General features: G+C 38.6%; 2 protein-coding genes across 4 annotated transcripts; one reads left to right on the top strand and one right to left on the bottom strand.

Annotated features, from left to right (window-relative positions):
- Positions 1-4: 4 nt before the first annotated feature.
- LOC112252211 (cystinosin) lies at positions 5-5,056 on the bottom strand. Of its 2 annotated transcripts, none has more exons than XM_024423247.2 (11): positions 4,909-5,056; positions 4,618-4,704; positions 3,078-3,156; positions 2,878-2,965; positions 2,589-2,692; positions 2,331-2,468; positions 2,124-2,223; positions 1,804-1,923; positions 1,401-1,571; positions 1,140-1,257; positions 5-576 (listed from the first exon to the last, which is right to left on the bottom strand). In XM_024423247.2, the coding sequence occupies exons 2-11, from the start codon at positions 4,676-4,678 to the stop codon at positions 434-436; spliced, it is 1,122 nt and encodes a 373-aa protein (XP_024279015.1). In that variant the 5' UTR covers positions 4,679-4,704; positions 4,909-5,056; the 3' UTR covers positions 5-433. The 2 variants fall into 2 exon arrangements, with proteins under 2 accessions (XP_024279015.1, XP_024279017.1); XM_024423249.2 differs by having other exon boundaries at positions 4,802-4,945.
- A 3,873-nt stretch (positions 5,057-8,929) lies between these two features.
- On the top strand, positions 8,930-11,621 carry LOC112252209 (C-C motif chemokine 25). 2 transcript variants are annotated; one of them, XM_024423245.2, is made up of 5 exons: positions 8,930-9,045; positions 9,493-9,579; positions 10,483-10,600; positions 10,894-10,990; positions 11,082-11,621. In XM_024423245.2, exons 2-4 carry the CDS (start codon positions 9,516-9,518, stop codon positions 10,988-10,990), a joined length of 279 nt encoding a protein of 92 aa, XP_024279013.1. In that variant the 5' UTR covers positions 8,930-9,045; positions 9,493-9,515; the 3' UTR covers positions 11,082-11,621. The 2 variants fall into 2 exon arrangements, with proteins under 2 accessions (XP_024279013.1, XP_024279012.1); XM_024423244.2 differs by having other exon boundaries at positions 8,931-9,073.
- Positions 11,622-12,507: the final 886 nt, after the last annotated feature.

The raw sequence follows: 12,507 nt of genomic DNA, 5'->3' as shown, positions 1-12,507 counted from the left end.
AATCTTAATTCGTGGAAAACATTTTACTAATTTGACAATAAAGCATGATATTCTAGTTACATTTCAAAATAGAAATTACCTTTCAATTAAAGAACACATTTCAAAATGAACAATTGTATTGTATAAAATTAACTATTGCTTTGACAGATGTAAAAGTGATAGGCCTATACAGTCAGTTTAAAAAGATTACAGAGTCCCTCCCTTAGTGGTATCAAACATAACTAATAATTTCTTCACAAATTATGGAACAAAAAGAAATCCCTATTATCCTAAACAATCATTTGGAGAAAAAAAAAAAAACTTTTTAAGCAAAAGCCCTGTATTGAAATAGCTTTTCATTCAATGGCTGTGAACACTGCATAGAATAAATCCCTATAGGAAGTCATTTGGCCCCAGTTTCACTGGCAGAGGTAGAGAGTGAGAGGTTATTAGCCTATTTCTGGTCACCCATAGGCTCGTAATGTGTTTTATGCCGGTATAGACAGTAGTGCTGAATGATGAACACCACATCGAAGAATATGGATAACAAACCAAGTCCAGCCTTTGTGGGGTCGCCAAAGATGAGCTTCCATTCATCTAGGAAACAATAGAAACATTCTATGAAACCCTGACATAAACCATTAAATAATTCAGCATGTGATGTAGTAAGGCAGAATGTGTGACTGATGGAACTAATCTGAAAAACAACGTCAAAATGTATCACTATTTCAATGTACTATTATAACATGTTTAATACCATTATTTAAACCATTTTATTTTTCCCTTTTTTTATGGTTTTGTTATTCTTTATGTTGATGACTTTTTTTTCTTATGATTTGTCTGCTCTTCTCCCAGCCACAGGGAAAGAGATGGTGAATTGGTGGGCGGGCTTGTGCGTGGGTGGGCATGAACAGGAAATTCTTCTACATAATTGTGCCACTGTCTCTTATGTTAATGTAAAGGAATAATTGTAAAAAATAATAAAAATAAATTAAGTTAAGAAAAACCCATGGAAGCTATATAAACAATGAATGACTGCAATTGAAGACAAATTTTCAATTGTTGGGACTGTCCTTTGACTGTGGTTTTCACTTTGACTAATTATGTTTTACTGAAGTGTCTGCACATTGGTGATCTATGGTAGGTGTGAGCAGCCTTACTGTTGTTATATGACTGAAGAATCATCTGAATGAGACTGAAGCTGCCTCCTGTGAAGTCCAGCAACACATTGCCAATGCTCCACCCTTCCGTGCTTTGTCTTTGGTAGTTCATGTAGGCCTGAGGACACACACAGACAGTGTATTAATATGATAGACAATGTAGTGGTGATCATGAAAAGCAACAATATCTACTGTAACAAATGATAATTGTGTATAAGGTAAAACCATTCAATATACAGTCAAATATTGTGAAATCCATACCTGTGGGATGTATTTGACGAGGGTGACACCTAACTTAATGTAGGAGAAATAATAGAGATATTCCAGCCAGGTGATCTTATTGGCCACAGCAACAAAGAGGGTGACAAGGGCAAATGTCCATCCAATCACCAGAAGGCCAATAGCGATCTTGGACAACTTCTGCCCTCCTCTCTTTACCACAGACACACAGGAACAGTCATTACTTTCAACAAGTGTTTACCTGTCAATGTTCATTTGAGGCCTTGACAACAATGCTTTCCTTTCAAAGGATCAGACATACAGTATCTTTCTAACAACAATCAAAACATAAGCTGATCATCATTTGTCCAGCCAAGATCTGTCTCTGGCCTATAACCAAAGAGGGACATCTAGGAATTTATTTTACTAGTCTTCTGTTACTCACCTCGTAGATGGCACACTGACAGATATACACAACTGTCAGCACAACTGCATGGAGACTAAAAAACACATCATTGGCATCCACTGGGTTCACACCGTTTGGATTTTTCTTCACAAACTCTTCCTAAAAAAAATATTTAAAATATTACAACTATATGGAGTAAAAACCAAGTCAATAGGTCCATAGAAGACCAACATTTTTGAACAAATCCCTATTGGTGTCAATGCATGAATGACACAGAAATCCGAGTTGTGCGTGTAGATCTCAAATTCGGATTCGTCCTAATTTGTTACACTGTTAGTGAGGGCATGCAGAGCTCTTACCTTCATGTACGGAACCCAGAAGAGGCCTACATTGAAGACACTGTACGCAATGAAGCCTGTCAAGTTGAGTGCCAGGAAATCAAAGTTCAACCCCACCACACTGTCAAATAGACAGTCAGAAATCAAATCCAGATGCCCTTTAACTCTAAATCATTTAAGGCTGAGATTAAATTGATTAAAAAAATATATGACAGTTTGAGGCACTACCTTTTTCTTCTCCAGTTCTCATATACTTGAGGGTAGAATGAGATAGACCATGCAAGGAAGTAAATCCAACCAATTAATTGGTTAATGATATCGATGATGTTGCTTCTAATGACCAAGAAACGGATTCTGGTCTTAAAGCTGGAAAACATAAAGAGACTCTTAGTACATTGTGTTGGCTTAAAATCGGTCTGAAATGTGACGTGGGAAATTCTCATAGAGTTGAAATTCACTAAAAGACAGAAACTGAGAACAACTCACCTTGCAATGTCATTGTTGTTACTGTATAAATAGGCGGTCACCTGACCCACATGCTCTGCACGAACCTCAAATGTGCCTAATATGGCGTTTGCAGGCAATTGTACCTGGAAATCAGAAATACAGCACATATAAATAATATATAAAACAGTTATGCCTACAACAGAGTATTGATGTTTTACACACTGTGGCTACTGTAGTTCATTGAAATATGATAGATTCAGATCTCAGATTGCATTAATAATGTTTTGGTCATACTTTTCAGTGAGTTTGAGTGGTATAAAAAGCATACCTGCTGAGGCAGTTGAAGTATCGAGGTAACATTTGCAGAGGAGTCAGTGAAGTTAAAAGAAATAAGTGCGGACACATTAAGAGGAGAGCTGCAAAAATAAATAAAAACACTGCATTATAACATAACACATCACAACAAATAGACATACATAGAATACTGATACAAACTGGCAATAGATGCCCAGATATAAGAAAGGTTACCTAGGTGTTATGGTGATATTGGCTGAACCTTTGACCTCCAGATTTACAGTGGCTGGAGCAGACAGGGATACACTCCCATCTGTTGAAGGAATATGATATTGCAGTTTTCAGATAGGAATAATCAATTTTGCTAAACAGCCCTAAAACAGTACTTGGGCTTGAGGAGACGATGAATATGACTAGATCTCCTCTGACGACCAGGGTCCTTCAATAGTGATGGTGCTTTCAAGACAACTGGGAATTCGTTTAAAAAAACAGTCAAATCATGACATCAGTGATCTTCAGGTTGGCGCTCTAGAAAGAGGCCCGAGTTCCCGACTTGGAATTCCGAGTTGAATGACTGTTCAAAACGATTTTTCCCACTTCCAAGTTGTCTTGAGGTTGTAGAATTCCAAGTTCCCAGTTGTTTTGAATGCGGCAAAAGTCCCATTAACAAGTTTTGCAAACATCATAATGGTACTCACCAAAATATTGAGTTTCGCAGAACAACTATAGCCATTACTGCCGTTACACACGGTACACACAGTATGCACATCCAAAAAAGGTATAAATAAAAATTGTTTTTGACCAAGTGCGCATGCGCTAAATACACCTTCAGCACCTCTAATAAATTCACTCATTACTGCCACTCACAGGCTGGCTGATCCAGCAGCACAGTATCCCGAAAGATCATTGATTTTATTTAGACCTTTTCCTGATTGCCTAGTGACTTTTACACCTACATACATGTACATATTACCTCGTACCCCTGCATATTGACTCAGTACCGGTACTCTTTTTATAGCCTTGTTATGGTTATTTTATTACAGTTTCCCTTTTGTTATTTGCTCATCTTTTCTTACTTTTAACCCTGCATTGTTGTTGAAACGCTCGCAAGTAAGAATTTCACGGTAAAGTTAACAACTGTTGTAAGCTATTCGGCAATAATGAGAATTACAATTTGACTATAACGTTTGCAGAGCTGGTTAATGTAATTTTGAATTGCAAGATCCTGGGCACCAGAGGAGATTTTGTCCTATTTTTCTTCTTCTCAAGCCAAGATACTGGTTCAGATGGTGCCTTCAAGAAAACTGGGAACTTTGAAAAATACAAGATCAAATCATTACGTCATTGATCTCCAGGTTGGAGCTGTAGAAAGAAACCTCATGCAGTGTCCAAAACAACTAGAAACTCGGAAAAAAAACTAGCTCCGACTGGGAAAAATCTATTTGAACGGTCATGCAAATCAGAATTACAAATCGACTTTCCGACTTGAAGATTACTGACGTCATGATTTGACCTTGAGTTAAGTTGTTTTACAGCGCTTACGTCTTGTCGGAACTAGGAAACTCGGAAATGTCCAACTTGCTAACTGGTTGTAGTTATACACCTGCAGCGTTCAACTACATTTCCGAGTTTCCTAGTTCTGATCAACATGCGAACGCAGCATGAGTTCCCGAGTTGGATGACCGATTTTTCCCGATTTCCCAGTTATTTTGAACGCGGCAAGATTATCACCTATTAAAATCAGAGCTTGTTGGTTGAACAAGGGCAAACTCACCACATGTACTGACTGTACAGAGTGTTATGACCAAGACTGAAATAAATGTATTATCTGCCATCTTCAGGGCACGGGCCTTGCTGAACTCTAAACGTGCAAAAGAGGATCAGATATGAGGAGCACTGCTGACCAAATGATCTGCATTAGCTAGGTAACATATGCTGCCATATAAAGTCAGACTTACAACAGCAATGTGCCATATTAATTTACGGTAAATCAGCTTGCTACATTGCTGCGTCTTAACAATAGTTAGTTCAACTAACTAATCATGAAATTAACGTTATACGCTACCGCAGCTGAGTGGTGCTTTGTTTTCCTCTGCTTCCGTTAGCTGGCATAGGTCATATGACTTGGCTCATCTGACTTGTATGACGCGCTGTCTTGGGCGCGTTCAAGACTTTCAATGTTGTGGGATGTTTTTTTATTTATTTTTTAATTGAACCTTTATTTAACTAGGCAAGTCAATTAATAAGAACACATTCTTCTTTACAATGATGGCCTACACCGGCCAAATCTGGACGACGCTGAGCCAATTGTGCTCCGCCCTATGGGATTCCCAATCACGGCCGGTTGTGATATAGAGACTTTTTGACTTGTGCCGAGTTCACATTATAGTTGGAACTAGGACATTGGAAAATGTGCAACTTTCTGAATTGTTGAACTCGGCGTTTGTAGCCTATAACTACAACCAGTTAGTAAATCGGACATTTAAGAGATTCCTAGTTCCAACTAGCACATTGACTTGGAGCCAGTTGACTCTACTTTGACTTATGACTTGAAAATATCCGGCCAGGTTTTGTCACTCATTTTGTGGCACAGTTGATGAATTAGTCGAAACTAGGAAACGTCCGACTTGCTAACTGATTGTAGTTATACACGTGCCGCGTTCAAATGCAGACCAGGGCCTCTGATTGGACCAGCAAACTGTAAATCAACACAGGTCAGGTTAGCTGCGAACAGATTGCTGATTTGCTTCAGAGCAGGCGCCCAGAATGAACCCGTATGCACGGGCATTTGATTTCCATAGGGTGGGGCACGTTTTGGTCACGGGACCTCTTATTTGGTTATATGTGTAAAATAAAACATGTAAGTGTTGAATAAATTGTATTCGTGGAGTGCATTTGTTATAACTATAAAACAGAAAGCATTGGTCATGAAACCCGGTATAATATAATTTTTTATAACGACAACATTTAAATAAATACTCAACCAAGCCGCACGGTCAGCAAAATGCATGGTCAAATGACGAAAACATCAGTAGCCTAAACATCATTACAAGAGCCAAGTGTGCTTGATAATAGTGCATTTTCTTTGTTTCATTAAGACAGTAGTAAACATATTTCCCCCGTTTTTTCCCACCGACGAGCCATTAGATCGAGTTAGAGAGGAAACAGACGCCTTTGCAGCTTGAATGGATGATGTTTTATTTACGAGACGGTTCACTAGGGACACTAGTAAATTACCAGTTGAATACGTTAATAAAGTCTGACGTAAAACGAGAAACGACGTAAAAGGAGCAATAGCGCCATCTTTCGGCTGGTTGGGCTAATACTAGGCTATGCTATAAGGATATTATTCTAACCTAGGCCTGTCCTCCTCGACCTAACACGAAGTCATCCTGCTACGGGTCGTGTCTGTCAGGCTAGTCCTCATCAGCCTTCACAGGATGATTATGTGCTTTTTATCCAAGAAATGGACATATAACAAATACATGTATTTTTGTGTACAGCTGTCATGTTTAAAATGTTTAGAATAAACACAAGGTCATTCTTATTTCTATGGTCACAACCACGTAAGTGAAAAGTAGCCTATACTGGCTTAATTTCTAAATATATCTTATCCTGCAGTGAAAGAAGAAACATAATTTATGCTTCTAAAGTACAGTACATCTTACAGGGAATTCTATCAATCGTGACTGTAAGGCTTTTTTTTCTTGATTGTGACCCCTTTAGTTTTGTCAAGACGATTTAATATTTTATTGTAAAAGCGTAACAAGATCACGTTACGTTTTATCTCAACATTTTCAACATCATTTCTTTGGCAGTTTTTTAACATAAACAGAAACTCATACGCCTCCAGTTACTGCCAGTTTGAGATGGGGTAAAAGAATAATACACCATGTTCCATGCTTTTGGAAACGTTCTTCATAAGACACTGTTGAGTAATATGTCAAATGGAAGTTAATTATTTATGGGCATCTCTTTTCTCTCATTTTACATAATTGTATATTGCATAACTTTTAAAGTTTCAAGGGCCATTAGGCATAATGTTTTGGCCAAAGGATGCAAACAACCTTATTGGATGACAACATATTTCCTTCCCGGTGTGATTGATTGTTTGTTTGATATCTGTCACTACTTTCAAAATATGTAAAGTGTTAACTTTTCAATGGATGCAAATGGATCATAGAATCAAATAGTTGAGGATAAGTAGATATAAAGCCTGGGAGAATTAGATCTTACAAGTATCAAAGTAAGTCACATTTTCAAGTTGATTTGAAGATATTTACACTTTTTATGTTGACTGATACCATCTGGTCTCAATAACACTTTGCCAAATGGGAGGTACAAGTATTTTCCCAACTGCCCAATTGACTTTGGGGATGCTATACAAATCTGATATGTCACATAGTGGCTAGTATAGCAAGAGTTTTCTTTTTACAAGGAAAATGGTCTCAAAACTAAAAGGGTGCAATCATTTAAATTCAGACTGATGGGGCATTTACATTTCAGAACATTATGCAAGTCTTTGCAAGTACCTAGCACATTAATCTTCCTAAGCAATGACCAACACAACAAAACAACTGCCACCCAAGACATACTAAATATTATTTTCTTGTCACAGTCCTTATGTATTGTTAAATCAGAGGAGGCTGGTGGGCTCATTGTAATGGCTGGAATAGAATAAATGGAATGGTATCAAACACATAAAACATATGGAAACCACATGTTTGATTCCATTCCATTTATTCTCTTCCAGCAATTAAAATTAGCCCGTCCTCTTATAGCTTCAACAATAATGGATGCTACTTTTAACATAATTGCTTGTGTCAAAACCAGGTATTGAATCTTACATAAACTCACAGGCTGATATTCAATCAATTGCAGACAGTGGGTTTCCAGACAGTGGGTTTGCAGACAGTAGGATTCCAGACAGTGGGTTTCCAGACAGTGGGTTTGCAGACAGTGGGTTTCCAGACGGTGTTTTCATTGTTGTTATACAAAAGATATTAAGGACTCTGCGTGTGGTCCACATTTTCTTAATTCTAAGGATGTAGTTGATTTTACAGTTAATAAATGACTAAAATAAACTATGTTCCTGTGCACTGATTGCTGGCCTGGCTCCTTGGACCTTAGATCCTTCTCCAATAGCAATGAGGGGCCTCAGGGAAATGGAAGCCCTCCTGAAAAACATAATAACATAAAAAATAAAAATGATGGTTGAGTACAGATATTTTGTAGATGTTATCACAGATGCAGCTATATGCTTATGTTTCTAGCTCCAACAGTGCAGTAATACCTAACAATACAAAACAATACACACAAATCCCAAAAATAAAAAGACAGACATCAAGAAATATCAGAACGAGCAATGTCAGAATCCGGAATGTAAATATATACACTGAGTGTACAAACATTAGGAACACCTTCCTAATATTTACTGGTCTTTTGCCCTCAAAACAGCCTCAATTTGTCGGGGCATGGACTCTACAAGGTGTCGAAAGCATTCCACAAGGATGCTGGCTAGTAATACTGACTAAGGTTCAGGGCAGGATAATAGACAGAGGCCGGCTAGTGGTGACTATTAAACATTCTGTTGGCCTGGAGATAGAAGCTGTGTATCAGTCTTTTGGTCCCAACTTTGATGCATCTGTACTGTCATCACCATCTAGATGGTAGTGGGGTGAACAGGCTGTGGCTCGTGTGGCTGAAGTCCTTGATGATCTTCTTGGCCTTCCTGTGAAACTGGGTGCTGTAGATGTCCTGGAGGGCAGGCAGTGTGCCCCTGGTGAATCATTGCGCTGACCGCACCACCCTCTGGAGAGCCCTACAGTTGTGGACGGTTCAAATACCGTACCAGGCGGTGATACAGCCCGACAGCATGCTCTTAATGGTGCACCTTTAGAAGTTTGTGAGGGTCTTCAATAGTTTGTCACTCATCTTTTCACTGGACTTATGCCAAGGAAAGCATTGCAGTGGCATTTGATTGTGATGCTCAAATTGTTCAAATTCTACCTCTTCCCAGCAATTGTAAAACATACTGTACTTACTAGTTGTCATGCGAGAGGAGGTGTGGCTGATTAAGATAACAGGGTTGGTGGAGGGGTGAAGAAGGTATCAAATGGCAGCTACTGTATAAAGCAGTAGGGAACTCAACAAGACAGAGAAGACAGGTCATTTCTGCAAGGAGATTTTGTGTTTTGAGAAGGTTATTTGTGACATGTTCTGCTTTGTTGGTAGGCTTGTGTGTTTATATGCTGACCTATTGCTTGTTTATATGCTAGTCTGATTCTTAATTCATATTTTACTAACTTTTAGCCTATGCTGTAAGCATTCTGTACTTTTGCATTTCTAAGTGGTAAAATAAACAAGTTGATGCAGCTGTTTTAAGAGACAGAGGTTATGGTTCATCCGATGAATGCATGCTAACTTTTATTAGAACATAGTCAGAGCTTCTGCCAAACCCAACATAGCTGCACAAAACAGCTCCACGCATCCAAGTGTTTGAAATCAAGAGGTCAGGATTGGGATCTGGAAAACAAACATACCAGTATTGTAAATGGGGTGGCCCTGTCAGGAAAACATCCCGCTGACAGTGTGGTGGTATTAAAAAGAGAACGTTTCTCAGGCTTTACATCCTGTCCTGTTCTTACAGTGGACCATAGAAGCAGTGACACCATGAAGTTCCAGGCTCTGTTCTTTCTCCTGCTCCTGGCATGCATGTACCTCAGCATGGCTCAAGGTAGGCACCATTAAATCTACTGTATTGTACATTCTATAGACTAATTATTATGAAGCTTATGTCCCCTGTAATTGATGTAATAGTCTAAAGCCTATTGTTTGTCCTGATTTGTTCTTGTAATGAAGGTATTGTTGAAAAATCAACTGTACTTATAGCCACTCCACATTCTGTACACTAATAACTTGTTGCAGATTGAGTATTAACCTCTCGTAATGGAGGTTTCCATTATTCTGCACAAAGTCAGTTATTTCAATATAATGTTGTTGTTTTTTTACAAGCTTCAACTGGTCCATACTATGTCAAGAAGAGAAAGATCTGTCGGCACCAAATATCTTTTTTACCAGAAAATTTTACACATACTGATGTTTGTCTCTGTGATCCGCTCCTTTCAAAACATTGTTTCGAAACACCTGGCACTAGATTTCACAACCGTTTCAGTAGTTATATACATGGCTTATGCTGCACTTACAGGCAGTTCTCATGTTTGCATTATTAGAAATTGTGAATATGAATAGTCCTGGTGATGTCTTCTCTTGCACACATCTGCAATACATTTACTCAAAAAAATATTCTTAGAAAATTATCACACTGTAATATTTTGCAACTTCAACTGCACGTTTCAAACTCTGTGTAACTGAAATGTCAGTCAGTGGAGGCGCCTAAGGAGAGGACAACTCATTGTAATAGCTGGAATGGAGTAAATGTAATGGCATCAAACCATGTGTTTGATGTATTTGATACCATTCCACTCATTCCGCACCAGCCACTACCACGAGCCTGTCCTCCCCAATTAAAGTGCCACCAACCTCCTGTGATGTTAGTACATTATAATTTATTACATTGAAATGTAAGCACAAAAGGAGTATAATAGCAACCATTTCCTTTCCCCCTGATTGTTGTCAGGCTCTTATGGGAACTGCTGTCTGAAGCACGTTGCTGGCCTGAAAAAGAACACCAAGAGGAATGTGATGAGCTACAGGATACAGGAAACAGATGGTGACTGCAACATCAAGGCTGTTGTGTGAGTGTGTTAGAACACCTCCTCACCTTCTGTCCCTAAGTCCTCACTCCCCAAACAACAACAAAGCTACACAGTCAGTCTATCATTGGGACACTGGTAAGGTAGAACAAATCCTCCAGTTGCCTGCAATGGATGCCAAGAAGGCTTTTTGACAGAGAAATTTGGTATTGTTCTACATATTTTGATTTCCTTTTGTTCTACTCGTAGAATGTGAATCTAAAAAACAATACTGAGTCTGAGTGTCTAACGGAAAACAAACACTTTTTATCCCAACACGTGTCTCATATCTGTAGGTTCATGCTGAAGAAACGGAAGACTGTTTGTGCCAATCCCAGCCAGAAGTGGGTACAGAATCTGATGACTGTTGTCGATAAGCAGCAAAGCAACTAGGTACAACTCTCACTCTTAACTAGTCCTTTAAGAAATGCTTCTGCGTTTGACAAGTTTACAGTATCTAATTATGGCCTTTTTGTATCGATAGCTTCCTGAGAAAAGAGAATGAGGGGATGTAGTTGAGCTGCTGCTTCGTTGGAGAGTGTTTTAACCAGTGTATGCCAATTTCCATATGTCAAGTGAAATGTGTGGGCAAATATATGACATATCATCCTGTAAGTAGAATGTGAGCTTCATCATTATATTACTCATTATATTATAGTTTGGCTTAATGAGTTTATATCACATGCTTTTGGGAGAATACCTGAGGTTCCATTGTTAAGGTGGCAATCCAGTAGCATAGCAAGACAACTATACTGTATTACTGTATTCACTGTTAGCATTAGATGACTAACCATGAATGGTGCCTGCTAGTAATGAGCCACTTGGCAGCTTAGCATTATTGTGTGTGTGCTGTGCTGCCTCTGCCTATACGCAGACTACATGCTGACTGTAGGGCCCCCGACCACTAAACATTTATATAAAGCTACAATTTCTATTTTGATTTCAATCACTACTATGTCAAAACATTATTTGTATAAGTTCCCATTTGTAATAAAAATTTAATAAAGTACAAAATGTTGATACATCTCAGAAATATCAATGGATATGTCAATAGGGAATACATCAAGCTAATTAAGAATATATATTAATAGAAATACATATTTTCATGATGTCCATAATAACCATCTTTCCCAGTTGTCAACATATTCATCCTTTTTAATTGTATGATTCCAAGGCCAGCTCATTACACTCTATCTATACATTAACTCTTTATACTGCACACATTTCATTTGAAAAAAAGCTTTACACTCCTCTCATTGCCTTCAGCATTTACCGACACAGAACTTCAGCTCTCTGAAGCTTATCACTTGTAATGCCACATATCTACCTGAAATGTGATACAGTATGATGGGCAGAGAATCAATCGCAGTTTATACATGTTCATTCTTGCTACAGTCACCATTTTAAGGCAAGTGTGATGCCCCAGGAGAAATCTCTATGTATCATCTGTCCCTGCCCTATCTGTCCCTGCCCTCAGTGGAGTGTGACAGGGAGGCTCCAATATGCTGCAGAGGACAAGGTTCCCATGAGAAGATCTCTGAGACTACACAATGAGACCTACATCCAACCTTGTCTAATTGGTTTGCCTCTTTCTTTCCAAGGACACACACAGTATCTCTTTCATCGCTACTAGTGGCCTATTCCTCTTATTAATGTTGATTTAACACTATTGCTATACAGCCATTGAACTACTACAACGAAATTACACTCAAAGATGTTCTATCAGGGTTCAAGAGTAATGTATTCAATCAATCTCAGACATCTGAATGGCTACTTCTGAACTATAAACCACATACCCAACTTCCAGTGAACAAGGCATACAACTGTCAATACAATGCAATATGAACATGGACATGTTCCAGAACACTGACTCCTTTGTATTTGCCAGGAGCACTGTGAAACTATAAACT

This window comes from Oncorhynchus tshawytscha, linkage group LG06, assembly GCF_018296145.1.
Source record: "Oncorhynchus tshawytscha isolate Ot180627B linkage group LG06, Otsh_v2.0, whole genome shotgun sequence".
Classification (NCBI taxonomy): Eukaryota; Metazoa; Chordata; class Actinopteri; order Salmoniformes; family Salmonidae; genus Oncorhynchus; species Oncorhynchus tshawytscha.
The sequence above is the reverse complement of the archived record's forward strand: the minus strand, read 5'-3'. Positions and strand labels throughout refer to the sequence as shown.